Consider the following 25,432-nt stretch of genomic DNA (forward strand, 5'->3'; position numbering starts at 1 on the left):
ACAATTTATCTATAAATACAGATTTAGCAAATGACAAATGATCATTTTATAGAATATGATGTACTAGTAATGACTGAACAAAATGCTGCTTACTTTATATATTTAATAATATGTAATAGCATAATGATTCAATAATATGACACTATAACACTGAAATGAACCGTTCCTCTTCTCAAGCACTTTAAGAACATTATCTATAATGCTGTATTACTTTAACTAGTAAGCAGCTCTGACTTTTTATTTAAGTAAAAGCACTAATACAACAATGTTAAAGTACTCTGTAACAAATGAAAGTCGAGCATGAACCCTCCAAAAGGTCACCAGATACATGTGAGGGGGCGTGAGATGATTAATGGAAATGGAAAGAAGACAAAACAAAGCTCTGATTCACAAATCTGTTTTCAGTTTCTAGACTTTTTCCTCTAATCTTTAATTTTTGGGTGAAATATGGGTCATTTGAACATTTTATTGAGATGAAACCATGTGAGAAGTTTAGGGGGGGGGGGGTGATCACTATTTGGTGGCGCTGAAATGTCACCCTGACTAGTGCTTTCTGTAAAGACGCCAAAATAAGGTTGGAAATCACAGATGAACGTTGTTTCATCTTCAGTAATGTGTTTTCCACTGTGTCATATCTTCATAAATGTGGAGTAGACTATAAAGTATGACATTTTCCATCTGAAATGTAGTGGAGTGTAAGTAGGCTTATAAAGTAGCATCAAATGGAAATACTTAAGTACAAATAGGCTACCTCAGAATTGCACTTCAGTACAGTACTTGGGCACTTACTTCACTTTGCCACTTGTAGTTTAAATAGGCTACCTTTACACTGCCTCACTGCTTTTCCTGTGTGAATTACTACGTGACTGGCAGTGACAATGCATTCAGCAGAAACAGTTTTAACCGGGAAAAAGAAAGAGAGAAAGAAAGGAGGAAGGATACTGGATGATCGTTGCGGGTGGTTTGATTTGCATGAGCCGGCCCACAGAGAGTCGTTTTGGGGAAGGGGTTACAGTACACTGTACTCCTATCATTGTTGTTCACACACCATGTGACTGTCAGTAACAAGCTGGGTGTCACACCTCACAGCAGCAGCAGCAGCAGCAGCAACCTTTAAACCTGAACTTGTATGGATTTCTTTTATTTATGCATGTGACAGCGTTTCCTGGACCTTTTCTGCGTAAAACCTGTCAGAGATGTTTTGGTTCCAGCAAGGATTGTGCTTTCTACCAGCGTTTCTGGTCGTCTGGTCATCCAGCACTTTTATTATTTCCTACCTGATTGCGCTTTTTAGAGAAGATGTCGATGTGATCTTCCCCTACATAAGGTAAGTTTTATTACCCTTGCTTTACAGAGGAGAAGAAAAGTCAGCTGTTGTTTGGTCTTAATAATAATTGTGTATAAAAACGTGCATATAGATTATTAATTGTAAGTGAAGACGTGATTACTGCAAACTTTAGTTTCGTTTTCTCTCGTGTTGGCTTGGCTGCAACCCAAACTCTCATCTGTTATTTCAGGAAACTCAGAATACAGCTTTTCTTCTCACTTCTCTCTTTAAAATTAGACTTCTTTTAAGAAAAAAGGCGACTAAAGGTTGAATTCACGTTTAAATGAAAACCTGCATAGACCCAAATAACGGGAAGTTATAACTTACTGTTAACAAATGTCTGCGGTGTGGAGTCTTAGCATGTCTTTTCCTTTTTCAGTGACACAGCTGCAAACCCCCCAGAGAGCTGCATTTTTGGCTTGATGACTATCGTTTCTGCATTTGCAGGTATTTTCACCAGAGTTGCACCAATACTGATATTAGATATAGGTTGAATACTGACTGAAATGTCTGGATTGGGTATCTGTGACAATAGGCTGATGTGGTATCAGATAACTTTATTTTAATAAGAAACAACATTTATTTGTTACATTTGACAAATTTAGCAGAGCAATAATGTTCATGTAAAGCTTGATTTTGCTTTAAGCATAAAATAATGATACCAGTCTCTTATACATAGTGAGGACTACACTTTAATACACACTACACTATTAAGTAAACACTGATACTCTGTCTAGGTATCTGTATTGTTTACTTGGATCCTTAATTTCCATTCATGCAACATTGTCTCTATATGACACAACTTTGGGCTTTCCCTAGGGAGGAAACCTCTTGAGTCACACTTCCCTTTTTAAAGAAAATGAAAGAGTTTACTGGATGGGATGAAAAAGTTTTTTGTGTTATTTTAAGAAAATGTTTGTGGTAAATGTACAATCTGAATTTCCCACAGGAACCTCCACCATCTATGCCAGGTACAAGTTTGTGGAGAAGCTGACTGAGGACACAGCAGTTATTCGTCCACGACTGAATCAATTTGTTCTTGTGTTGGGGTTGTTGTCTTGTTTGGGCATGTGCATCGTGGCTACTTTCCAGGTATGTCTTCACAGATTTTAATCACATTTATATTATTAAAAAATACATAACCGTTTTAATGTTTAATGTTTGATGTTGAATTGTTGTTTTTTTTTCTTTCTGATTGCAGGAAACAACACTGCAAGCGGTTCATGATATAGGAGCCCTGCTGTTCTTCATCACTGGTGTCTTATACACCATCTTCCAGACTTGTATATCTTATCGTGCCTATCCATATGGGTCCTCCCTGAGTGTGTGTCGAACTCGTTTGTGTATCGCCATCCTCGCGGTTGTAGCATTCTTCCCCAGTATCCTTTCACACAAGTCAAATCTGTTCAATTCCCAATTTCCTGTTTATTAAGAAAGCATGAGTTATTTTATCTTGTGGATATTATTATTAGCCTAACTGACAATGAGTGCATGTGATGCTGTATTCTTTGCACACTGTTGAATGCCATTATCCTTAATGAATAATTCAGCTTTGATTTGTGCGTTTTTTGTGAAACAAAGCACTCTGCACAGAGACAAATATGACGAGGTAGGCTGCAGTCTGTCAGTGTTGTATGTTTGTTTAAAGCTGAATCTATTAGTTGAAGTTATTTTTTGCAGTTTATCAAGCAAAAATTCCAAACATTCCCTCTGTTTATGCTGTCTTATGTGATAGTAAACTGTAAACTGGGTTTTGGACTGTTGGACAGACAAAAAAAGCAATATGAAGATGTTACCTTGGATTTTAGGAAATTGTGACATTTTGTGACTTTTCTTTTTTTTTTTTTTACTTTTTCATACTTTTTAAAAGAAGGAAAGAAGTTCATGCACTCATATTAATGTTCACATTGGCCTTTAGAAGATCCTCTTTATGCACACTTACAATACATGTATAGGTTAATGGTCAGTGTTTTCCTGTTTAGCCTCAGAAAGAGAGAATTTGGCACTAAAAAGACTTTAGTGCCACAAAATTGGACTAATTTGGACTATTAGAGTTTCATATGAGTTTCAAATAAGCTTTAAAATACATTTGAAGGAGGGTTGTGTGGATATATCCAGTATGACAAGATACAGTGCATTCAGGACGCTTATGGCAGATTTGAAAAATGATGACCTTATCCTTTAAAGATCTCATCTCTAAGTGCATCTGTGTCCCCTCTTGCAGGACTATCCCTACCATGTAGCCAGCGCTGTGTGTGAGTGGATCGTTGCCTTCAGCTTCGTCTGCTTCTTCCTCACATACATCCACGATTTCAAAGTGAGAATGACACCACCGCACAAAGTGATGACTCAGCTTTCCTTTTTTTTTTAAACTAAAAGTCATTTTCATCTCTCTCCACCCTTCTTATTTCCTACAGATGTTTACCTTACGAGTGAAAACGGATTATGTGGAGTAGCCCGGATCAATCTGCAAAAAACATGGTACAAAAATCATTATCATCGGTGAAAAAAATGTGCCTCAATTTTTTTTGGGAAATGTTTGCACTATTATACCGCACAGCTTTTCTTAGATTATGTGTTTTGAATCACCTGATTGATTTTTTTTTAGTACAATAGGTACCTTTTATGTTATTTATACATTTTGTACAACAGGCGTGTTTGTCAGGTGTGTCATTATAGAGAAAAAAAAGACAACTGACCACAACCTTTATACGTTTTCATCCTCATTATACTTAGTTACAGATGAATTCATAAATCCACATAATTGCTGCATGTGTTCAAATGTCACTTTGCACTTTGCACTCGGTTGTTGCCACAGCAGCGTGACACATGAGACCTGTGACCACTATAAAGAGAAGTTCATCACACAGTTAACACATGATCGCTGTGCAAGTGGTTAAATGAGAAAACAAAACTAATGATGCTTTTCTCTCTCTCTGTGGGGATTTAGCAGTCTGATCTGTTTTCTTAGAAACTGTAAACTGAAATGTCACACTGATACTGTGTGAAGGTGCTTATTCATTCTTAAGTGTTGGGATTATTGTTCAAAAGCTGCCACTTTCTTACCTGAGTTTGTATTATTTTTGTAGTATCTTACAACTGTACCCTCTTTGAAGCATTATGTGACAAAATATTAGGGAGAAAAAAAACATCTTAAATCTTGAAATACTCCAATCAAGAGTTCTGGTTCTGAATCAGGGCTCAGACTCTTGTTCTACAGTGCAGCTACAGTATGAATGTAATCTTGCATGTGTCTACAAACTTTTATATGTCTCATTCAACAGGTATTTGGCCAATTAGTAGAATGAATCAAGCTGTAAAACTGCCAAATTTGATATTTTTCTTAAGTAAAATATATAGGGCTGTTTAGAATAAGGCATTTATTTCAGTATGCTCTCAGGCAGATAAATATAGCCTCTGTGCCTCAGTGGTTCCCAAACATTTTTCACTCCTGACCCCTGGAAATCCAATTGAAATCCTATTTAATCAACCCTCTTTGGAGTCAGAGATAATGTCAGCATGTTTTTTTAAATGTATTGTTAATATTTTCATTTTATTATTATATGAAGAAAGGAAGTGTCTGAGGTTTGTTTGGTGACATTAGCTGACAGAACTGAGAGTACGTTTTATAGTATAAGTATAAGTATAAGTATATTTACATGCAACTAACAAGTCAGTGCTGAGGCCACAAGTCATTGACAGACTGCATGTCAGTAACAAGGAGTTAGATGAGCAATGACCAAACCAGCATCTAAAGGGTCTGAAGTGACATTTTCATATGTGTTTACAGCTGTTTAGTGTTTAATGTGTTATTAGCATTAGCTACCTATCCTTCTAGTTGATATTAGAGGTACACTTCTCTCTGTTTGTTTGGTGGCTCCATCGTCAAGTTAAAGTGCAAGCCAAGATGTGTGCTGATGTTTGTAAGTGAGATAAGAAATAGACTTTAGCAGGAAAACTATTAAGGGTTGTTGTTTAGTATCTAAGGCTCTTATGTTGTGTAGCTTGATGCTATCAGGCTCAGTGTGACCGTCTGCTCTCTGCCTATGATAGAACTATATGAACGTTTATGCTGTGATTTGCTTTATCAAGATAAAGTTTCCAGCTCTGTAAGAAGATAGTGATAGTGATAACTTATCAAAATTATATAAAAGGGACACACTCATGAAATCAAGTAATTTTATCTTTTGGTTTCTGATTTTTTCTTAAAGGAGAACAGAGGACATGTGACTTACAGAGCAGATATACATGCTGTAGTAGACAAAAAAAGGCATTATTACTTTCAGTTTGACTTAAAAACTAATCAATGTATACTTCTGACCCCTCATCACATGTTATGGCTTTAGTATGGACGTGTGTTTTAAGCAGTCAAACCAAGTAGTGACTTCTCTTTCTCAAATGTTATAATACCATGAATTCTCAAACAGAAAGTACGCACTTCTCACAAGAAAAAACAAATTATTAGAGGAAATATAATATTTTTTATAACAGAGATATGTTTTATTGATTTATTTTTATATATCTATCTTTATTATCCCTTTATCAAGTTTGTGACTAATTATTTAGGGAGCCCTTTTAGGGTCATGACCACTAGGTAGGGAACCACAACACTGAAGCACAAACCCTCAAATTTGCGATTTTGGGATTAATTGATAACATTGGAATGAGAACAACTGTGAAATACTGCCTGGCTGGTTCAGGTGGTGAAATGAATTTCATTGTGTTCCTCTCTAATGTTAAGGAAAGTGTTTGTTGGTACATCAGTGGCCCACCAGTATGTTTGGAGCAGCAGATTATAGTCTAGAATTAGTGATTGAACTCTTTCAGTATGCTGCATTTATACGATACCCTCTGAAATTAATCCTGTAATGTAAAGTGGACAGAAAGGGGCTCACATGACCCAAAATGAACTTTCTCACTACAGACACTGTATTAACCTGGGGAAACTTTTTTTTTTTTTTAAATCATTTATTTTGTATTGTTGCTGTTTTGCTTATCACATTATGTTGTATGCTGAATAATAAAAAAATACACTTTTTTTAAAGCAAAATGTTTGAGTGTTTATTACAGGCAAAAATCACAGATGTCAAACTCCTCGCTTTTGTATACAAAGTGCTTTCCAGTTCTCTTATCACTTTTTCACAGTCATTATAGTGTGATAATAACCATTCATAGAAATCTTATCAAAGAATTCCTTGTGTGCTTAAGCATTCTTCACACTCTACTTTACTATTTTACATGTAGACCAACACAAGCTGCATTTTATCTTTTTCTTCCAAGTGGTGATTATCAATGATTCATCCCATTAGTGGAAGATGTAATTATAAAATACACTGTTATTCCTTGCATGAAAGCACAGAAAATGAAACATATAGCTGGAAGTACCTAAAGCAGGACAGGGCAATATATCACAATGTATTTACTATTTATTCATCATCTATCACTGCTGGCTGAATCATAGTTTTTATCTGTGTGATAAATCTTGAAACATAATTTTGTCTCAATTGTGATCACTTTAATGAGAAACTTTTTTCTAACAATTTTCTAAGCAGCTGTAAACCAGTTAAAACACTGGGAAAGCAACTTGTTAACTATGTCCTGTATTAATACACATATTTACTACTTTTGTTTGAAGTGAACATGAAATCATTGTCTTTGCACACAGCAGCTCTTTAAAAACAGACAGAAACAGGTATTTCAAGCATTTTGTAAAAAGGTCAAAATATGGCAGAATAATGTTAATTTAACTTCCAGTTATTTTGCAGTTCAACGTAACATGCAAACTTCCTTCATTCCTTCCTTACTGTGATATATTTCTCCTGGTACACATTCAATATTAAAAATATTCAACATACATTTATTTTCTATTTCATCTGGACCCTGTAACAAAAACAGACAAATCTTACAACTGAGTGCATCTGTGCATCGGTTAAAGGACCAACGTGTAGAATTTAGTGGCATCTAGTGCAACAGACTTTGCAGAAATCGAAAATAATATTCGTAGTATGTTTTAATTAGTGTATAATCAAAATAAGAATCACTGCAGAGTGGGTCCTCTTCCTCAAAGACCACCATGTTACATTGCAATGTTTCTACAGTAGCCCTGAATGGACAAACCAAACACTGGCTCTCGAGACTTTTTTTGTGAGTTTCTCGTACACACTTAAGACGGGGGATAACAGATGCCAGTTAATCCTACACACTGGTCCTTTAAAATCATTAGACTGTGATAATAGTGGTGACAAAAAAAAAATTAAATGATAAAGTTTAACATAAAAACTACTTGCTACTGTCACAATCTGCTATTCGTAGATCACCAACAGGAAATCTTATTTCTCGCCTTTCTGAAAAAATAATCATTTCTCAAAATGCTAATGACGTATCAAAATCGAGAAGGTCACCATTGACCGATAAGAGACACATTTCAGATCATTGACGCTGAAATTACAATCACACACGGCAGATTCTCCTGTTTCAGGCGCCTACAGTACATCTGCTGTGAGTTGCATCCACCCTCTCTCGCTGATACTCATTTATAGGCGCACTGCAACCAGCTTCACCATGTCATCACAGGAGTAAAGAAGCTCACATGGCCTGAACAGGATGCTTTATGGTGATGGGAACAGAGTTGAGATGTCAATCACTGAAAGAAGATTCACTGTCAGAGCTATTGGCATCAGCATCTTGGTCCTCTGCACTCTTTATTTCTCCATCAGGCACGGGGGCATCTGGTGTGCTATAATCAGAAGTGAGGGAATCATGAGTGAAATAACATGAACGCAGAAATATTTGATTAAAAGAGGAAAATTATAGGAAACTCACTCAAGCAGGTTGGGATCCAAGCCATCGATGGCCATTTTATTCCTTATGGCCTGAACTGGAACCCCCTGTAACAGTTGAAATATGTTTTAAGATGAGAGAAATGTTAAGATGCCCCTCGTCTCCCACCTCCCCACTCCTCCACAGTTGTATTTGATCACTCACCACATGGACCATTTTCAAGTATCGGGCATAACGTGGATCCTTGGCCACCGTCATGACGTTCACTGCAGCTGCTTCTGCTTTCTGTGTCACTGCAGCTTCTGGTGCGCTCTGAGTGGGCTGCAATACATGAAATATGCAAATTTATAGAGTAAAATAAGAAGTGGTTGAGATGGAACTAGATATCACATGCAGTAGCTTATTTCTGCCTCTCTGGTGGGTGGTTCACTTTTGTAGGTGTTATAATTGTGATGATTGTCTTGATTTTCTATCACGAGTTTATAATACTGAATTAACGAGATCCTCAGGTACTTGTATGAAGTGTTTGTACATTTCTTAGACATTTGAAAGTCATTGTCTTATTTTTATATTACATTTGATAAAAACTACACATCTGGCAGACTTTAACTAGACTCTCATGGCTTTTTTAATTTAATTTGACTTAATTTTACAGCATTTTTAGCCTTTATTTGAAAGTATATGGCGTAGAAGCCAACTACTGTACATGCAACAAAGGTCCCAGGCCGGAGTCGAACCAGGGACACTCTGGGGTGATTATGGGGCATGTGTGGTAACCACTCGGCCACCAAAGTGCTCCGACTTTCATGTATTTTTGACTGAAAATGAATTAAAAAATCCCTCCTAACTTCTGGCTGTTTTCTGTTACAATGTGGCTGAACAATACTATATGCTTATTTGTGTGTATTTGGGTGTATGTACCTCTGGGATTGGCAGGCTCCCCGCTGGTGGACCATCTGTCTGGCCCTGACTGGCAGCGGCAGGGCCGGACGTCTGAGGAGTTTGCTGCTGACCAACTCCATCGACCGTGACATCCTCCAGTCCAGGAATGGAGGAGAGCTGCTCGGAGCATAATAATATTCCACATATGATAAGTTTGTGAACATGCAATGACATATAGTATTATAAATTACAGATTTAATGATTAGAGACTAAGATGAAAAACCCACCTTTGCCTCTAAAATGCACAGCGTGGTTTCAATCTGCTGTATGCGAAGAGATATGTTTGCAAGTTTCTGTGGGAAATAAATTCAGGATATTCAGTAAAAGGCAACGTGTTAAAGAAAGCAGGAAGATACATTTATAAAAGTAAAGAGCAGAAGTACAAACCTCTTCACAAACTGTAGAAAATCGGTTGAGGAACCGAACGGTGTGAACAACAAACTGATTGAGATAGGCAACAATTCTTCTCTGCTGAATAGCAGGAACCTGAAGGAGACACATAGATAGTCAGTGGTAAGAGGAGAGGAAGAGACTCGGGTGTCACACACACACACACACACACACACACACACACACAGAGGAAACTGAACAAATCACACCATACTAATAGAGTAGTTTCACCTCTGCTTCCAATAATGGTGAGTGGTGAGTGTTCAGCTGTACACAAATGTACTATAAGAAAGATCACTTACACAAACACACACTAGTAGTATTGTAGTGTAGTAAGCACCTCAGCACTCAGACACTTTGATGTGTCTACACTATAATTAAGTTTGCTGCTCCTATTGTTCTATGGTGGTTTTTATTGCTTTATTTTAATTTAGTGTTTTTATGTATTGCACTATGGTGCTCTATGCACTATATTACATTCCTGCTTCCACATAACCACTAAGGAGAGGACAATAAACTTGAACTTGAAGACAGACTGCTCAGCTGGACTTTAATTATAGTATTAATATATTTTGGTCATCTTTGGGTACTGTCTGCAAATGCTGTATGCATTATGTATATAGTTTGAGTAGATTATATCCATCCATCTTGCAGGTGAAATTGTAATCAGACCATACTATATTCAATAGGTCACAGAATTTTGTGTAACACCCCAGACAAGATAAGAAAAGATAATATGATCAACAATAAAAGACAAAATAGGATAAAATAAATGAAAGACTATATACAGTAAACAATCTCTGTGTAAATAAATCTGCAGTATATAAATGTACAAAATGCAGAAGTTCCTGAGATACATGTGAAATGTTCCTGAGATTTACATACAGATATATCCTCACACTGACTAAACTAAATGTGCAATGTGTAGAAAATCTGAGATATTTATATGTGCAATGTTATGTTGCTAAGATTTACATAGTGAGGTAAAGTAGATGTAAGAAAGCTCTGCAGGATGTTGCTTAAGTATGGCAACATTAGCATTTTCAGCATGTTCACAGAAATTTAACTTTTTACATCCTTGGTTGGGGGGGGGGGCACAGCTGACAATAATGTTTGCTAAATAATAACCTCATTGTCAGCTGTTTTAGTTACAGCTAAACACCTTTAGTGGCTTGTTATTCACGTTTGAGCTGCTGTCTTGCAGAAATACTGTCAACAATTGCCTGTTTCTGCTCATTTCCTCCATGAGCTAACCTGTTAGCTGGACACTCACCTTGGTAAGATCAACTCCAGACCCCACAATGGGCAGCCCGTCCTCGTCCATATTTGCTACTGAAGCCTAGCTGCAGATTGAAGTGCAGATTCAGTGTTAAAAATAACACTTTTATGCTGGGAAAAGTAGGTTTTACGAGATAAAAATATATACGGTGAAGAGACTCATGTGACTCTGGAACGTATGATCGCGTCGTGACGTCACGAAACGCTTCTGACGGCGTCTTTTTTACCCCCCACCCGCATCCTGCGAAGACCCGCCCCCTACGTTGCCTCTGATTGGTTCTAATCCCAACGAACGTTGAGACTACTAGCCAATCAGATGCAGAGTAGGGCAGTGGTTCCTCGGAATGCGGGTGGGAAAAAACAAGGCAGGAGGAGAGTTGAGGAAACGGGTGTTTGCGTAGCTGCAGCGCATGTTAGCCACTAAAGCAAACAACATCATTTAAATGTATTTTTCAACCCTATAGGAGACGTATCATAGTTATGGAGGTTCTTGGACCAACAGAGAAAATGAACGGTGTGTATTTAAACAATCTGCCCCTGCTGTAATACAAAACAGCTTGTGTTTGTGTTAGTCAGACTGATAGCGGGGCCCGTCTATTTAATGGAATCATGATATGTAAAGCTAATACTTTTACAAGATTAATTCAGATTTTAAAGATTAATGTCATGTATTCAATTTATTGCCTCTTTATATATATTTAAGTTGCAAATATAAAAAATATTAAATAGCTTTACCCAGCAAGTAGACAGGTTCATAATAGTAACAACTAATAAGAGTAATAGTTTGTAGTTAACACACAGGGCATGACATATGAATTCATCAGTAATTGTGTCAAATCTCATTTTGCAAATGATCACTTCATGTTATATCCATGGTGAATAAGATAATTTAAAGATAATAGTTGATGTCAAATAGGTGTTGAGGAATGTGTCTGAATTGAATGAAAAATTAAAAGCTCATTGCTGCCCTCTAAAGATCACCTCTCTCACATTACACATTTTTTTCTTTTAGACCCAAGCTTGCCTCTGTCATCTCTTCGCCTCCTGGTTCCTCCGCTGCAGCTGCTGTCTGCTGCCATGTGGCAGCTGGCAAAACAGAAAGATGTGATGAACTACAGTAAGCTTCAGGAGTTTGTGTTCATGGTGACAGAGGCAGTGCCAGGACTGATGAACCACAGACAGCGAGCCCAACTCATTCTGGGCCTGAGAGCGAGAGTAGGTACAACATGTGGTTCAAATAAGCAGGGTTGGGAAGGTTACTTTGGAAATGTAACAGGTTACATATTACTATACCTTATTTAAAATGGATTTTTCATGGATACTGACATGATTTATAAGGGAGATCATTTCTTATAAAGCAAGATTTATCTCTCATTTGTAGAAATGTATTCATTAGTTCATGTAGATTTTGAAATATAAAATAAAGATGTTTTGTGAAAAAAGTCAAAAGTCTGGCGTGGGCTTAATTGGTACTGTGACACCATTTAAGCCCATGTCATAATTTATTTACAAAATCTAACAAAATATTGATTTCAAATAATTAAAACAGTAATATATGTATTCAGTAACATGTTAAATATTAAAAAACAAGGGAAAAAAAAAATCTTAAATGTATGATGTGACCCCCTTTGTAATCATCAACATTTTCACAAGTAACTAATTAATAACACATTTTTTCTAAATAACTGGAACAGATTACAGTTACATTTATTTTGTAATTAAATTACAAGTTACTCCCCGACACTGACTATAATGTTGCATTAATTCAATTCTTTAACATTTCCAGCTGATTCTGGAGCTGTGCAAAGGCTCCACTCGAGGTTCGGTTGATTCTCAAGCAATCCAGACTCATTTAGAGAGACTTCCCATAACCTCTGCAAACACTGATGTAAGTACAAGCAAATCAGCTCCTGTTAGAAGGCAAATAATGATGTGATAAGTCTTCCTTTAATGACATAAATCCAATGTGTGGCAGTACAGGGATGCAGAGGTGAAAGCAACAGAGTCCACTTTCATCGCTCTTGTTCAGAGCCTGCTGAAAGATCCAGTGGAGAGAGCGTACTTCTTCCAGGTCAGACTAATGTTGATAATCACTCTCTGTGCCTGGGAACACTCTTTTAAGAAGTACTCCTGTAGTAAACTGTTACTTAATGATCTCTTACAGGAGGTGTTTCCTGTTGAATATGGCCATCAATACGATGCTGCCCTGCACATGTTATTGTGGGAGTTGCTGTCAAAACTAGAAAAGCTGCTTCCCGTGCCTGACCTCAAACAGGTATTCAGTCCGTCCAGCCAGACACTTCAGGTTATTTATTTTACCTTTGCAAAGACATGGGCTTTTTAACTAAGAACTTAATAACAAGTGCACTGTGATTACAGACTGCTGCCTGGCTGGGCTCTGCTCCCTCTGTCTTGGAGGAATGTGCTCAGGCCACACCTGAAGAGCTGAGCTTAATCTTCAAGCACTACAAGAGTTCAGGACTATTGAAAATGCAGTGTAAGTAGAACCAAAAACAATAAGCTAATCAGTAACAGTATTTAGTGATTTTGATTATCGACTTATCTTTTTAGTCAATAATAAAGCAGACATGTCAAACATTTACTGCCTCCACCTTCTCAAATGTGAGGGGTGTTGCTTTTCTCTTTGTTGTATCATTAGGACTTGGTTAAACATTTTTTTCCAATTGATTCCAAGTTTCAATTAAATTATCATACTATCAAAAGATTAGAAAAGGAACTACTATTTATAATTCTTATAATTTTATCATATATATGTAATTACAGCAACAACCATATATGACTTCAAACTATTCAAAGATCAAATAATTAGAAAAAGTCAAAGGTAGATATGGACTCTTCATCACTGATGTTACCGTTTTATTAAATTCCATTATAAAGTTGTATGATTTATGATGGCATTGTGTGTGTTTTTATCTTTTTTTACAGATGGCCCCTCATCCACCATTGGTAGCTGCATCATGTCTGCTTTATCCATTCCTCCCTCGCAAAAAACAAGCATCTCATTCGGACGTGAATCCATCCACAACTACGCTAACGTGCTAAGCCCCGTCACCGTAGTCAGAGCAGACCAGTACAGCGTCGTTGCCGTCTACACCGAATTGGAAGTCGGAGTGTCGGAGGTGGGTGAAGAAGTAACCGAGTCAGCTGAAATGCACGTTCATACTGATTGCTATGAAGAAGAGATCGTGACTGTAAGCGCTGATGTCTCCGGCGGTGAGGAGTCTACGGGCTTGAGGGCGGAAGAGACGAGCGAAACCGTGGATGTCGCCAAAGCTCTGGAGACTCTGACCAAAACGTTTGCGTTAAGGAAGGAGAGCCTCGGTCCAGATGTGCCGACAGGAAAGATTAACGACTCAAATAACGAGGTAACTGTTAACGATGAAGCCAGCTTCGGAAATACAACAAACGAAGAAAAAACACTTGAAGGACCTGAAACAAGCGAGCAGACTGACGAGCAAATAAAAACCGTTGTTGAAGAGGTAGAGGAGGATTTCCAGCCTGAATGCACAGAGAGCAACACGAACTCCGGCACAGAATTAAAGGATAGTTATGAATCCTTCTCTGTCCACGAAGAAATGACGGATGCCTCCAATGAACTTCCTGAAACACAACAGTCTGCATCCTCGGCTAATGTACGCAGATCCTCTCGTCTACAAATGAAGCCTTCGCCGAGTTGGCAGGAGAAATTCAAGACACGGTCGAGAGGAATCAGCGAAGAACAGAAAATGTACAAAAAACTAATCCTATAATTGCTAAATGTTCTTCCAGTGGTGCCTCTTCTAGTCTGGCAATATGTCAGTTTTTGCATTAAAAGAATAGTTTGACCTTTTGGGGAAACAAGCATATAATAGAAGATCAATCCCACCCTGATGTCTGTATGAAGTATGAAGTAACAGTCAGCAGCTGATTATCTCAGCTTAGGAAACAGGGGAACAGCTAGCCTAGCTTCATATATAACACACAGAATCTGCCTACCTGAAACACTAATACAAACTAATTTAACAGTTTATATTTCATTTGTTTAATCCTCATATAAAAGCAGTGTAGCACATAGAAATACTCCAATGCCATCAGTTCCTTAAACAGTAGCTTAGTCATTGTTACTATATTGGTGAAGCTACTTATCTACCAACTATAATGTTTTTATGTCACCAGGAGCAGAGCTGATGTGTCCGTTGCCCCATCCGTGATAGCAGTCAAAGGAATGGACAAAGGTACCTGGTTTATAATATTTAAATAAATTGATACTTTATCATTAAACTAAAGAGACCTTAATGTTTTATTCTCTCTATTCTTCTTTTATTTGCAGGTGATTCAGATGAGATGACGTCCATCATCTTCACCTGCTCAGAGTGTCCCTTCCACAACTCAGAGGAAAACAGCCCTGCTCACTTCCACATGCAGAGTGTTCACACTGAAGTATACAAGACTCTCTCTGGAGCTAAATTCACACCGTCTCCTTCCAGTACAGACGAAATCTTTACATCAATTAAACTTTTTCCTAAAGGAAACGCAGAGCAGGTCAAACCAGAACAGCCTCATAATCAGAACATCAAAGACAGCAAAGTAAATGTTTCTCAGTCCCACACTAGACAGAAGGCACTCACGTGTGAAACGTGCGGGAAGACGTTCACCCGTACGTCAGACGTCAGAAGACACCAGCTCACTCACACGGGGGAGAGACCGTTCCACTGCTCAAGGTGTGACCGCACCTTCCAGCACTCGTGGGATCTGGCAAAGCACGAGAGCAAACATCACAACGTAGCCATCTCTTTTTCTTGTCACCTGTGCGGGAGCTCCTTCGCCAACCTGCGCGCCTTAACCGTCCACCACAAGAAGTCTCACTCGCAGGAGAGCCAGCTGCCTCAGATCTGCTCCATCTGCAGCCAGAGCTTCCCCTCTCCCACTGAGCTGCTGGAGCACCGGAAATCCCACGTCACCAGTAAACGTTACATATGCCAGCAGTGCGGCGAGGGCTTTGACACCCTGCTCGCACGATCCCAACACAGGCAGATGCATCAGGTGAAGCATCAGTTCAAGTGCCCACATTGCGAGAAGACGTACACTCGTAGGTCCGATGTGAAAAGACACCTGTCCACCCACACAGGGGAGAGACCCTACCAGTGTAACCAGTGCAGCAAGCGGTTCTCCCTCCGCTTCATGCTCATGAAGCACCTACGTGTTCACACAGGTGAGCGGCCTTTCCAGTGCTCCCACTGCCCCAAGAGGTTCACTCTGGTGTCTGTGCTGGCAAGACACGAGAGGATGCACACCGGGGAGAAGCCGTTCCTCTGCTCCCAGTGCGGGAAGGGCTTTTTATCGCAGGGTGAGCTCTCCAAACACCACAGGTCACATGTGGACGACAGGCCATACTCCTGCCCTCAATGTGACAAACGTTTCAAGAGCAAGAAAACCCAGCAAGAACATATCGTCTCACACACCGGCGCCCGCCCGTACCCCTGCACCTACTGCGGGAAGGGCTTCACCAAACCGTACGCACTGACCAGACACAACCTCATCCACACGGGAGAGAGGCCGTTCCCCTGCGGCCACTGCGAGAAGTCGTTCCTCACCCTCAGCGAGGCTCAGCTGCACCAACGCATCCACACGGGGGAAAGGCCGTATCCCTGCAACGTGTGCGAGCTCAAGTTCAAGAGCTCGTCGGAGCTGGCGCGACACAAGCGAAGCCATTCAGGGTTGAAGCCACTGAAGCCGCACTGTGAGCTGTGCATGAAAACATTCACATCCAAGGCCAAACTTAAGAAACACATGGAGACACACGGGGAGGAAGGAGAAGCTGCACAGTCTTTGGACTTCATACAGCCTGAAGATCCCAATAATAGAATAAATAACTCAGTGGTTAATTGAGTAAAATAGTGGCAATGAATGTTTATAAAGGATGCTTGAGTTTAGATGTTTAGTCATCACACGTTTCAAGTTCTGATTATAAGAAAATATGAATCAGGAGGTCGTTAAGCAGATCAGGAGTCCACAACTACCTGACCTGACTTACTCAGAGAACTGACCTTTTAATACACATCATTTTAACATATCTATATGTATATCTACAGTATATATGTACAATTCTCTCATCTCCACTTTGCCTTCACAATTGAAGCCAACAACTACAATCATATTTCAGTAATCACAAATAGTTTGTTTTAAATGAAAATCATAGTTGGAAAAAAATGAAATTAAAATAGTTTTTTTTCACTCTGAAATACTGTCTGTTCTTTCCCAGTTTGGTCACTGTAATTTTGGTGCATCAGTGGTGTGCACAGACACTTTAGAGACTGAAACTACAAACAAAACAAAGACACCTCCCCGGTCTTTAGAAGCAGAGGATCAAGTAATAAATCCAAAGTATTGTATCATCCACAAAGAGTTTTAAGTCTTAAGGCCAACATTAGATTGAATACTGGGAAATATAAGTACATTAATGAGTGGTATTAATGAATCATGCAATAAATGCTACCTTTCTTTTGGCTGAGGTTGTGATTTTAGTGATTCTCGTGCTTTGATGTTGAAATGCATTATGCTCGTCAAACCCCATAACGGTTAAATCACAAAGAGTCATGAGAGGATTAACACAGGTGGTAAAACACATTTATGATGCACAAAATACGTTTTAAGAATGATGTTTTTCCTGTAGTGCAGCCATGTGGTTGCTACTATTCGTTAGCAAGAGCTGCAACAATTGTTTGAATAGTGGATTAGTTGCTAATGATTAATTTATTGCCAGCTTTTAATAATTTATCGTTTTGAGTCATTTTTTAAGAATATGTCCAAATTCTCTGATTCCAGCTTCTCACAGGGGAATATATTTTTTTAGCCTTTTATGATGGTAGACTTAATATCTTTGAGTTGAGTTGGACTGTTTTTAGGGATACAAGACATTTTGAGGGCATCATCTTGAGTTTTAGGAAACAGCTGATCGATGTTTTTCACCATTTTATGGATCAATGAATTAGATTTATTCCTAGTTGCACCCATGAAATGTGATCCCTTACCTTTTAATCAAGCTCCAGCATCAAGTCAAAAACATAATTCCTCGAATACCTTTCCTATGAACTTACATTGTGAAATACAGTCCCAACTCACAAAATGACTAATTTCACTATCAGAATTTGATCAATTTGGTCCGATCATATTTCAAACATCTTATTATATTAACCTCATTTAAGTTGGCTAGAGGGCTAAACTGGAAGTTAGCTGTCTCAGCTGGTGGATGTCTAATGAGCATGCTTCATGGGTGCATAGAGTGTGCACAATATTTTTCCTCAATGTCTTTTTTTGGCATAAAGTGACTTTTTTGGCTTCATGCACCATTGAGCAACTTTCATATGAATGAATGAGGCACACCTCCAAGGCTGTTTCCAGCTCTCTTTATTTACCTGTGCTGCAGATATAAAGGGAGTCATTTTTAAGGAAAAGAAAGCACAAGAATTCCTAACGTCAGTTCCCCCTAAATCTTACACATTAGTTCATTGGAAGAGGTCATCGATTTTGGGAAACACATGATCCTGTTATTTTATCCACTCTGCTCTACCATACTGTAGTTTTTGCTCTCAAAAGGACATTTCTGCAACCAAAACCAGCAACAAAGGCATTACTTCTTATACTTCTGTTCAGCACAGCTGTATTTTCAAAAAGCTGCAGTGGAGGTGCCTTTAAAATATCAACCTGTGTGTGTGTGAGTGTGTGTGTGTGTGTGTGTGTGTGTGTGTGTCAGGTGATGTATTTCCTTCATTCCTGTCCAGCATGCACATAAAAGTGAATGGCTCACAGAGCTGATGGTTATAAAGCAAAGATTAATTATAAACATCATAAACATAACCTCATTTCCTCTACAGGCATCCAGCTGTCTGTGGTAAAATCCCTCTGTCTAAATCCTGCTCACTGTTGAATTTCTCATACACTAGAGAGAACAAGGTGATAAAATATGCCGGTTGTTACATGGCAAATGCAAAACATGAGTCATTGTGGAAAGTTATTTTACATTTTTATTTTTATTTTTATTTTCAATCCAGGAAAAATTGCTTAGTTGTAAAGTTATTTTCTTCTAACACAAACAGAATTTCACAGGATGTAACGAGTTTGTACATTGCACGTCTGCACACCCTTTCCTCTTCCCCGGGCCGATCTATTTGGGTGTTCCCCTTTCTGTCATCATGTCACTGTTACGGTTGTCTTATTAAAAAGAGGCATTTGCACGTGCTTAATTAACCGAGAGGTTTTTATTAGCCATTATTGGACTGGGGGGTTGATGGGTGGGAATTGCCGATGCCAAGCAGGAATCACCAGGATAAAGATAGCTGCGTCATTTAACTGGGGGAGCAACAAAGGGCAATTACAGTGCAGTCTAAATGGGGGAGGTTTTTGTGGTTTGACGATGATTAGCTATTTTTAGCAGCTATACGTTTCTAAATGTTTTTTCACACAACTATAGTACAAATAAAAATGACTACTGTGTAAAAAATGAATATTTATAGATTAATTTTGAAACTATTTTAGGATAATGTGAAACAAACTGGTGAATACATATAAATTAGACCCCATTACATTATAACTGAAGCTATGAGAACAGTTTTGTAAAGTCCTTGGTTGCTTTTGCAGGAGCTTTCGAAAGGCAGAAAATAACTCTGATGATGTCACGCTGATGTCATGGGGGTTTCTGGTTATCTGGCTATTTTTTGTGAAAAGCCTGACTTACAATCCATAAAGGGACACAACGTTTAACAGACATGACGTCTATCAGGCAGGGAGGATCTAACGAAAGCTATTTCAAGTTGGTCCATTGGGAAGGGAGGAAGGATCAGTCAAACCTGACTCAGCCTAAAAGTCAGCATATGTGAGTTTCTGTTTTGACCATTTTGACCAAAAATCTGAATTTCATGAATGTGCAATACTAAGTTGCTGAAGACAGTAGGACCACTGTAACTAAAACTGTAAAGGGAGATTTGGCTCAAATACATAGTACTTTAACAATAAACTTAACAGGCATATTAACAGAAACACCATATAAACCCCCAATTGAAGGCAAAATACCAAAAAAAAACATTAAAAGCCACATGTCCACATATTGATGAAAAGTGTTATTAGTAGTTTAAATGAGATGATCAACATCATCAAAATCCATTGACTTTGTTGCCCACACTGCCTCATTGCAATTAAGACTTTGCTAATTACTAAATGTACTAGACTCTTAAAAAAGGAAATGGTACAATAGGGTTAGGTTGTTTTTTTTGTTTTTTTTTCATGCTTTACCTTTCAGGGACTTTCACATTTTTGTTAGTAAGTAGGCAGTGCTCAGGTTTTAGATGACCTACATGAGGAGGTGACTTTATGTTTTAAAAAGTTTGTGTTTGCATGTCCTTCTGAAGTAATGAAAAAGGTTGCTTCAAGACTTTTAAGTTTTATTTATATGATGTTTGCATATGCAACACACCAATCTGCCTTATCCACATAACAATGTGTACTACTTCTTATTTGTTAATAATCATAAGCGTTAAACATGTGGAAAGTTTAGATTTAACAAAGATAACACTGTTTAGACTTTGGGATTTTTTGCTGCCATATTTATTTTACAAAGGAACCACAGTTAGAATCAAACGGATGTCTCCTCCACACCGAGAGAGGGTGTGCACGGCTGAATTCCTCGTCCATCCCACTGCAATCACCTCTTGCCGTGACCAGAGCGAGGGGCAGCGTCGAGCGAGCAGATGTGGGGATGTGGAAGCCGAGGAATCCGGAGTAATGGTGACCATGCAGGTGGAAAGAACACCCGAAATTAACAGATAAATAGGGTGGAAACAAGCGGGCTGCGGATGCAGATAACAGCACGACGCGACACCCATCAGTGTGATTTACAGTCCAGCCGGTGTTGGTGGCGGATTAATAACCAGTCATAAAGAAGTGGGAGGGGGATTGTGTATTGCAGAAGACGAGAGTGAAGGCACTGATAGAAGAAGGACGAGAGAGGGAGAGTGTGTAAAATAGAGAGAGAGGAGTAGATAAAGCCGGAGCCAGCATCATGAGCTCGGCACTACCTTACGATTCCCTGTCAGCTCGGCTGAGCCCCAACAGACGAGCTCTGGATTGGGAACGCGAGCAGCTAGCTGTGCGAAGACTATCCTCTCCAAGGAGTCTCGACCTCCTCACTCCTCCTGCTCTTCCTCGTCGGCCATCACCAATCCCGGGCTACCTGCTGTCCCCTTACCAAGAGCAGGAGGAGCAGCTTCACCAGCAGCAGCAACGACTATCTTTGTCTGTGTGCTCAGAGGCCTCCCTGGCGCCCCCTGCACCTCCACCTGTGGGCGCTGCCCCACCTTGCTGCCGCCCAGTTGGAGTCATGCACCTCCTGCGTCTGGGTCTCCTGGCTTTCAGCTGCCTCTTCTGGGCAGCCGGCTTGGCCCTCTTCACACTGGGAGTGTGGGCTCAAATTTCTCTGGCTGACTACATGATGCTGTCCACCAATCGCTACCCCAACGCCCCGATCATCCTACTGTCCACTGGTGCCGCCGTCACCGCCTGGGGCTTCCTGGGTTGTCTCGGGGTGGCTGCAAACCTGCCTTGTGTGCTACGGGCTTACGGGTTCTTTCAACTTGCTGCACTTGTAGCAGGTTTGGCAGCTGGACTCTCGGGCCTCTTTTATCGCGAAGACATCGCTGGAGGATTTCGTAGCGGCCTACAGCGAGCGGTGGCCGGCTACACAGAGGATGAAGGCCGTGCCGATGCTTTAGATAGCCTGCAGAGGGCTCTGGAGTGTTGTGGAGCTGAAGGTTGGCGCGACTGGCTCACTTCGGATTGGGCTATCCAACATATGACCTTCCCAACCACCGAGAATGGCACCTCAGTATCCCTGCCGGACAGCTGTTGCGTGAGGCGCAAGGGCTGCAGGAACCGACCTCTGCCGTCAGACGATAGCGAAGGAGTGACTGCTGCAGGAATCCATCCGCACGGCTGCTTCCGCAAAGTTTTCAGCTTGGTCAACGACAACGTCTTCCACATTGCTGCCACTGTGTTGGGATTGGCCTTCACCCAGATTGGAGGCATTGCCCTGGCGTGTCTGCTGGCCAACAGGCTGGCACCGAGACAACATCGACGTGTAGTGGCACATTAATGGTCAGTTTTAAAAATTAGGCACGCTACGCCACGGATCAACCAATTTGTATATAATTAGGATTTGCAACAAGTAATCCTCTTTGAGTATAATAGAGTTGCAGAATGGGGGGAGATTTTTTGGGGGGTCTTAGAAGCACTGCAAAGGCTTAGATGTTCAGTTCTGTTGTGTGCAATACTAATAGTGAGCTAAAGGTTACACTAAACCTGATTATACCTCCAGCACTTTGAATCAATCCACTTTTATTTTCTGGGTCAACTGTGGATGAAGTATGGCATGGTGTTTTGTTCCCGATTTTAACAATGAAGCATTCTGAATTTGCTCCAGCTGTCATTTGCACCTCTGATTGGCAGATGATGCTCATGGGTATCATAGCAATTAGAGCCATCGACCATCAAACTGCCAAAAAACAAATCAATACATGATTTCTCAGAAACAAAGATGAAACCATTAAAAGTGACAGTCACAATAAAAATGTATAGTGTTGTTAAATCGTCTTGGAAACATATATCTTTTCTCTATTAAGGAACATTGAAGGTATCATTAAAAGAAAACATGCAAATGGGCATTTACAGCTGTAAAAAAAAAAAAAAAAAGGCTTCTGTGACCAGCGGCTCCTTTCACTTTTCAACTCTATTAAACTCACTGTTTGCCTGACTCTGCCTACTGCACAATTTTGAAAAAAATACTTATTTTATTCAGTGATAATGAGAGGAACGGGGTGGGGTGATAGTGTAATGTGTCAAAGGGGATGGGGTTAAATTGGGCAACAGTCTTGAAATGATTACACTAGATAATAGTACTGTGAGGCTTTTCTGATGTTTGATTTCTTAAATGTAAAAAAAAGAAGGCATGGATTCATATGCTTCACATATGGAATGTATAAAAACATAATTATGCATAAAAACTATGATTTAGAGTTGAAATACTATTCAATCCCCTCTTCTTTCAACTCATTTAGTACACTTCAACACTGAAAATGCACAAAAAATGTTCACCAGCAGTTTTTCTTATCAAACAATTCAACCTGGCTGTGTCCAACAGATGTTGGCATTTAGTTGTTGTTTTTTTGCATCACATGGACTACACTGGGCTATAATGGTGCTTTAGACAAGAGTTTAATGATCACTTATTACTGTCTGTGATATTTTGTGCCATTCATACATTGGACCAGCTGTAATAATGTTTACTGTGTTGAGTGTTTTGGTAAGAGATGGTAAGACTATTTTAAAATGGTTTCTTTCAGGTGTCACTGTGTTGCTTTGTATGCCCTAAAGCACAAATTCATCTTAAATTCATCACTGCATTTTATGAATGACTAGCTTTCTAAAATGCTCAACATGCATTGGCATGACCCAAATGTTGAGCAGCACTACACGCATGAATCACTGAGAAGTCTAGACTAAACTAGATTTCAACATCAAACTAAAGTTAACTTAAAGAAATAGTTTTACACATTGAGAGATGCAAAGCAGAGCAGAGTCACATTCTTGCTAATACACTATTGTTGAATGCATATAAAAATAAAACAAACAATGTTTAATGTGTTAACTATTGAACTTTAAATGTGCTGGTAGACAGATATATTACCTTTTGACTGAGCCAAGCTAGCTTTCCTCCCCGTTTCTAGTTTTTATGCTAAGCTAAATTAATGGGCTGCTGGTGCTAGCTTCAGTTAGCATTCAGACATGAGTGGCATCTTTTTTTTAAATTTAATTTTAAGTGTATTTCCAAAATGTCAGAATACTAATTTAACTCTTTAGCATACTATTGTTATTTGAGCTGGACATTATATGACTTTACCACCCAGAATATACAAAAATGGAAATATTTTTTTGTGTAGCTGCACATTTGTACATTTCTATTTGTACATACTGTAGACATAATTCATACATCATTCGAAAATAAACAAAGATGTTATCTTCATATTCATTGAAATCATTATTGTGGTCACGTTCAACTGTTTTATAACTTTATGACCATAATATACTGTGATTGTGAATATTTTTTCTCCATAAACCAATAGTGTCTAATTATGTATTGAGAATGTAAGGATTATTTTATTCTCATATTGTTGTTATGTGTATCATACATAGCCTTTACTCACAAAGACGCCTTGTTTCCTTCCTTATTATAACACATTTCACTGTTCCATATGGGGTATTTTTATTGCTCTTGTAACTGTAATGTATAATATATATATCCCACATACTGTACAGTAATATATCATCTATCCTAATAATCACCTACAGTGCAAACAAGCATGACTGAAACTGTAAACTGTATCTGTCAACAATAAACATCAATAAAAATCTTTCCCTCATTGCAGATTATGATATTGACTTGAATGTAAAGGTCTGCTGCCCTGAATCTATTATGGTATAATGGTAACAGCCTTTATGCAATGTAATGTAGTATGTACACAATCAAACAACATACAATATAGCAATGCAGCAATGCTAGAGGCCCATATTGTCTAATAAAGATCTTGTGAATTTCAGTTTTAATGTGAGTTTTTCCTGTTTACACTGAAAAATACGAAGATCATTTATCCCTCAACTTTATAGGTGGCAGATTTGAAGCTGTTGTCTGCGTTTTAAAGACCTTAGAAACAGGTCTGGGGTTTTATTTTATGTGAAAGGCCATGCTGAAAATGTGCCAAGGTGGTAAATTCTCCTGTGCTCGCTGTAGTCATATCGATCTTTAAACTGAGACCTTTGGCCGTGCAACTCTGAATTATGGCTAACTGCATGACATCTAATTTCTACCACCTGAGACAAAGGTGATTATATCTGCCCTTGAGAGGAGACACAGATACTGACACGCTGCTGGCCTGGGTGATGACACACAACAGTCTGACCCAACATTGATTCAATCACAGGGCAGGGAAGTCATGAACCATATCCTGCGGTCGAACTGGGCAATCACATGATATCAGGCAGATTGTCATACATTCACAGTACAGTTTACCTTACAACCCACATATATCAATGTTCAGAGACAGATAGGCAATGGACCGTGGTCTCTAAACAATGACTACCATTTTCATGACCTAATTATGGTATTGATTAGCCTACATTATGCTCTAGGCTTGCGGATGATTTCTGTCTGATTACATTGTCCTTGTTTAACCTATTTTGCCTGAGGTTGCCACATCCCCAACAGCAGTCTCATCAAACAAAAGACATTCAAGCAACACTTTAAGTCAGGAGAACCACACGGGGCATTTTTTCCTGACAATACCTCTGAAAACTATTTTGGGTTGGACACTTGGGCTGCTTTAACGTGCACTATTTATTACTGGCACTGCATTAAAACATCTGGCCACCAGAAGAGACACGAAATAACTGCAGAGTAGGGCAGAGGAAGTCTCTGTCAGATCTGTATGGCCTCAAAAATGCTCACCAAAGATAAAGAGAAGTGAAGGGAAAGGGCATTAACTTGATGTTTTACAAGCTTTTACATGTGTTTACTAACTCTACATTATACAGTATATTTAGATTTTCACCTTGGAAACCCCCCGAACTATCAAAAAGTCATAGAATAAGTTCTCACATTTCTATCGTGAATGT

The 25,432-nt window shown here is 39.1% G+C and overlaps 5 protein-coding genes across 5 annotated transcripts; 4 read left to right on the plus strand and 1 right to left on the minus strand.

Annotated features, from left to right (window-relative positions):
* The first annotated feature begins 1,092 nt into the window (after nucleotides 1-1,092).
* dram1 (DNA-damage regulated autophagy modulator 1) lies at nucleotides 1,093-4,929 on the plus strand. The gene is made up of 7 exons (XM_053344182.1): nucleotides 1,093-1,327; nucleotides 1,707-1,774; nucleotides 2,277-2,419; nucleotides 2,529-2,706; nucleotides 2,878-2,936; nucleotides 3,552-3,644; nucleotides 3,745-4,929. Exons 1-7 carry the CDS (start codon nucleotides 1,197-1,199, stop codon nucleotides 3,781-3,783), a joined length of 711 nt encoding a protein of 236 aa, XP_053200157.1. The 5' UTR covers nucleotides 1,093-1,196; the 3' UTR covers nucleotides 3,784-4,929.
* Nucleotides 4,930-6,361: 1,432 nt separating this feature from the next.
* On the minus strand, nucleotides 6,362-10,886 carry washc3 (WASH complex subunit 3). Its single transcript, XM_053344184.1, has 7 exons — nucleotides 10,713-10,886; nucleotides 9,437-9,535; nucleotides 9,277-9,342; nucleotides 9,029-9,166; nucleotides 8,312-8,428; nucleotides 8,150-8,214; nucleotides 6,362-8,063 (listed from the first exon to the last, which is right to left on the minus strand). Exons 1-7 carry the CDS (start codon nucleotides 10,761-10,763, stop codon nucleotides 7,964-7,966), a joined length of 636 nt encoding a protein of 211 aa, XP_053200159.1. The 5' UTR covers nucleotides 10,764-10,886; the 3' UTR covers nucleotides 6,362-7,963.
* Nucleotides 10,887-11,103: 217 nt separating this feature from the next.
* On the plus strand, nucleotides 11,104-14,278 carry LOC128353103 (uncharacterized). Its single transcript, XM_053313791.1, has 8 exons — nucleotides 11,104-11,231; nucleotides 11,730-11,932; nucleotides 12,504-12,605; nucleotides 12,693-12,788; nucleotides 12,882-12,992; nucleotides 13,097-13,214; nucleotides 13,664-14,103; nucleotides 14,222-14,278. The coding sequence occupies exons 1-8, from the start codon at nucleotides 11,198-11,200 to the stop codon at nucleotides 14,276-14,278; spliced, it is 1,161 nt and encodes a 386-aa protein (XP_053169766.1). The 5' UTR covers nucleotides 11,104-11,197.
* Nucleotides 14,226-16,742, plus strand: LOC128385304 (gastrula zinc finger protein XlCGF26.1-like). Its single transcript, XM_053344166.1, has 3 exons — nucleotides 14,226-14,465; nucleotides 14,894-14,952; nucleotides 15,048-16,742. The coding sequence occupies exons 1-3, from the start codon at nucleotides 14,314-14,316 to the stop codon at nucleotides 16,604-16,606; spliced, it is 1,770 nt and encodes a 589-aa protein (XP_053200141.1). The 5' UTR covers nucleotides 14,226-14,313; the 3' UTR covers nucleotides 16,607-16,742.
* A 3,868-nt stretch (nucleotides 16,743-20,610) lies between these two features.
* LOC128385311 (tetraspanin-7-like) lies at nucleotides 20,611-21,860 on the plus strand. Its single transcript, XM_053344173.1, has one exon. It carries the CDS (start codon nucleotides 20,772-20,774, stop codon nucleotides 21,858-21,860), a length of 1,089 nt encoding a protein of 362 aa, XP_053200148.1. The 5' UTR covers nucleotides 20,611-20,771.
* Nucleotides 21,861-25,432: the final 3,572 nt, after the last annotated feature.

Source organism: Scomber japonicus, chromosome 23, assembly GCF_027409825.1.
Source record: "Scomber japonicus isolate fScoJap1 chromosome 23, fScoJap1.pri, whole genome shotgun sequence".
NCBI lineage: Eukaryota > Metazoa > Chordata > Actinopteri > Scombriformes > Scombridae > Scomber > Scomber japonicus.

Bases quoted from the DNA above. Each gene is read 5' to 3' on its own strand.
- washc3 (XM_053344184.1), bottom strand. From the start codon at position 10,763: ATGGACGAGGACGGGCTGCCCATTGTGGGGTCTGGAGTTGATCTTACC. The intron at 9,343-9,436 runs GTTTGTACTTCT...TATTTCCCACAG, and splicing joins TTTCTACAGTTTGTGAAGAG to AAACTTGCAAACATATCTCT. The intron at 8,429-9,028 runs GTACATACACCC...CATGTATTGCAG, and splicing joins GGAGCCTGCCAATCCCAGAG to CCCACTCAGAGCGCACCAGA.
- LOC128385304 (XM_053344166.1), top strand. From the start codon at position 14,314: ATGACGGATGCCTCCAATGAACTTCCTGAAACACAACAGTCTGCATCC. The intron at 14,466-14,893 runs GTACAAAAAACT...TTATGTCACCAG, and splicing joins ATCAGCGAAGAACAGAAAAT to GAGCAGAGCTGATGTGTCCG. The intron at 14,953-15,047 runs GTACCTGGTTTA...TTTTATTTGCAG, and splicing joins AGTCAAAGGAATGGACAAAG to GTGATTCAGATGAGATGACG.
- dram1 (XM_053344182.1), top strand. From the start codon at position 1,197: ATGTTTTGGTTCCAGCAAGGATTGTGCTTTCTACCAGCGTTTCTGGTC. The intron at 1,328-1,706 runs GTAAGTTTTATT...TTCCTTTTTCAG, and splicing joins GTGATCTTCCCCTACATAAG to TGACACAGCTGCAAACCCCC. The intron at 3,645-3,744 runs GTGAGAATGACA...TATTTCCTACAG, and splicing joins CATACATCCACGATTTCAAA to ATGTTTACCTTACGAGTGAA.
- LOC128385311 (XM_053344173.1), top strand. From the start codon at position 20,772: ATGAGCTCGGCACTACCTTACGATTCCCTGTCAGCTCGGCTGAGCCCC.
- LOC128353103 (XM_053313791.1), top strand. From the start codon at position 11,198: ATGGAGGTTCTTGGACCAACAGAGAAAATGAACG. The intron at 11,933-12,503 runs GTAGGTACAACA...TAACATTTCCAG, and splicing joins TTCTGGGCCTGAGAGCGAGA to CTGATTCTGGAGCTGTGCAA. The intron at 13,215-13,663 runs GTAAGTAGAACC...CTTTTTTTACAG, and splicing joins AGGACTATTGAAAATGCAGT to ATGGCCCCTCATCCACCATT.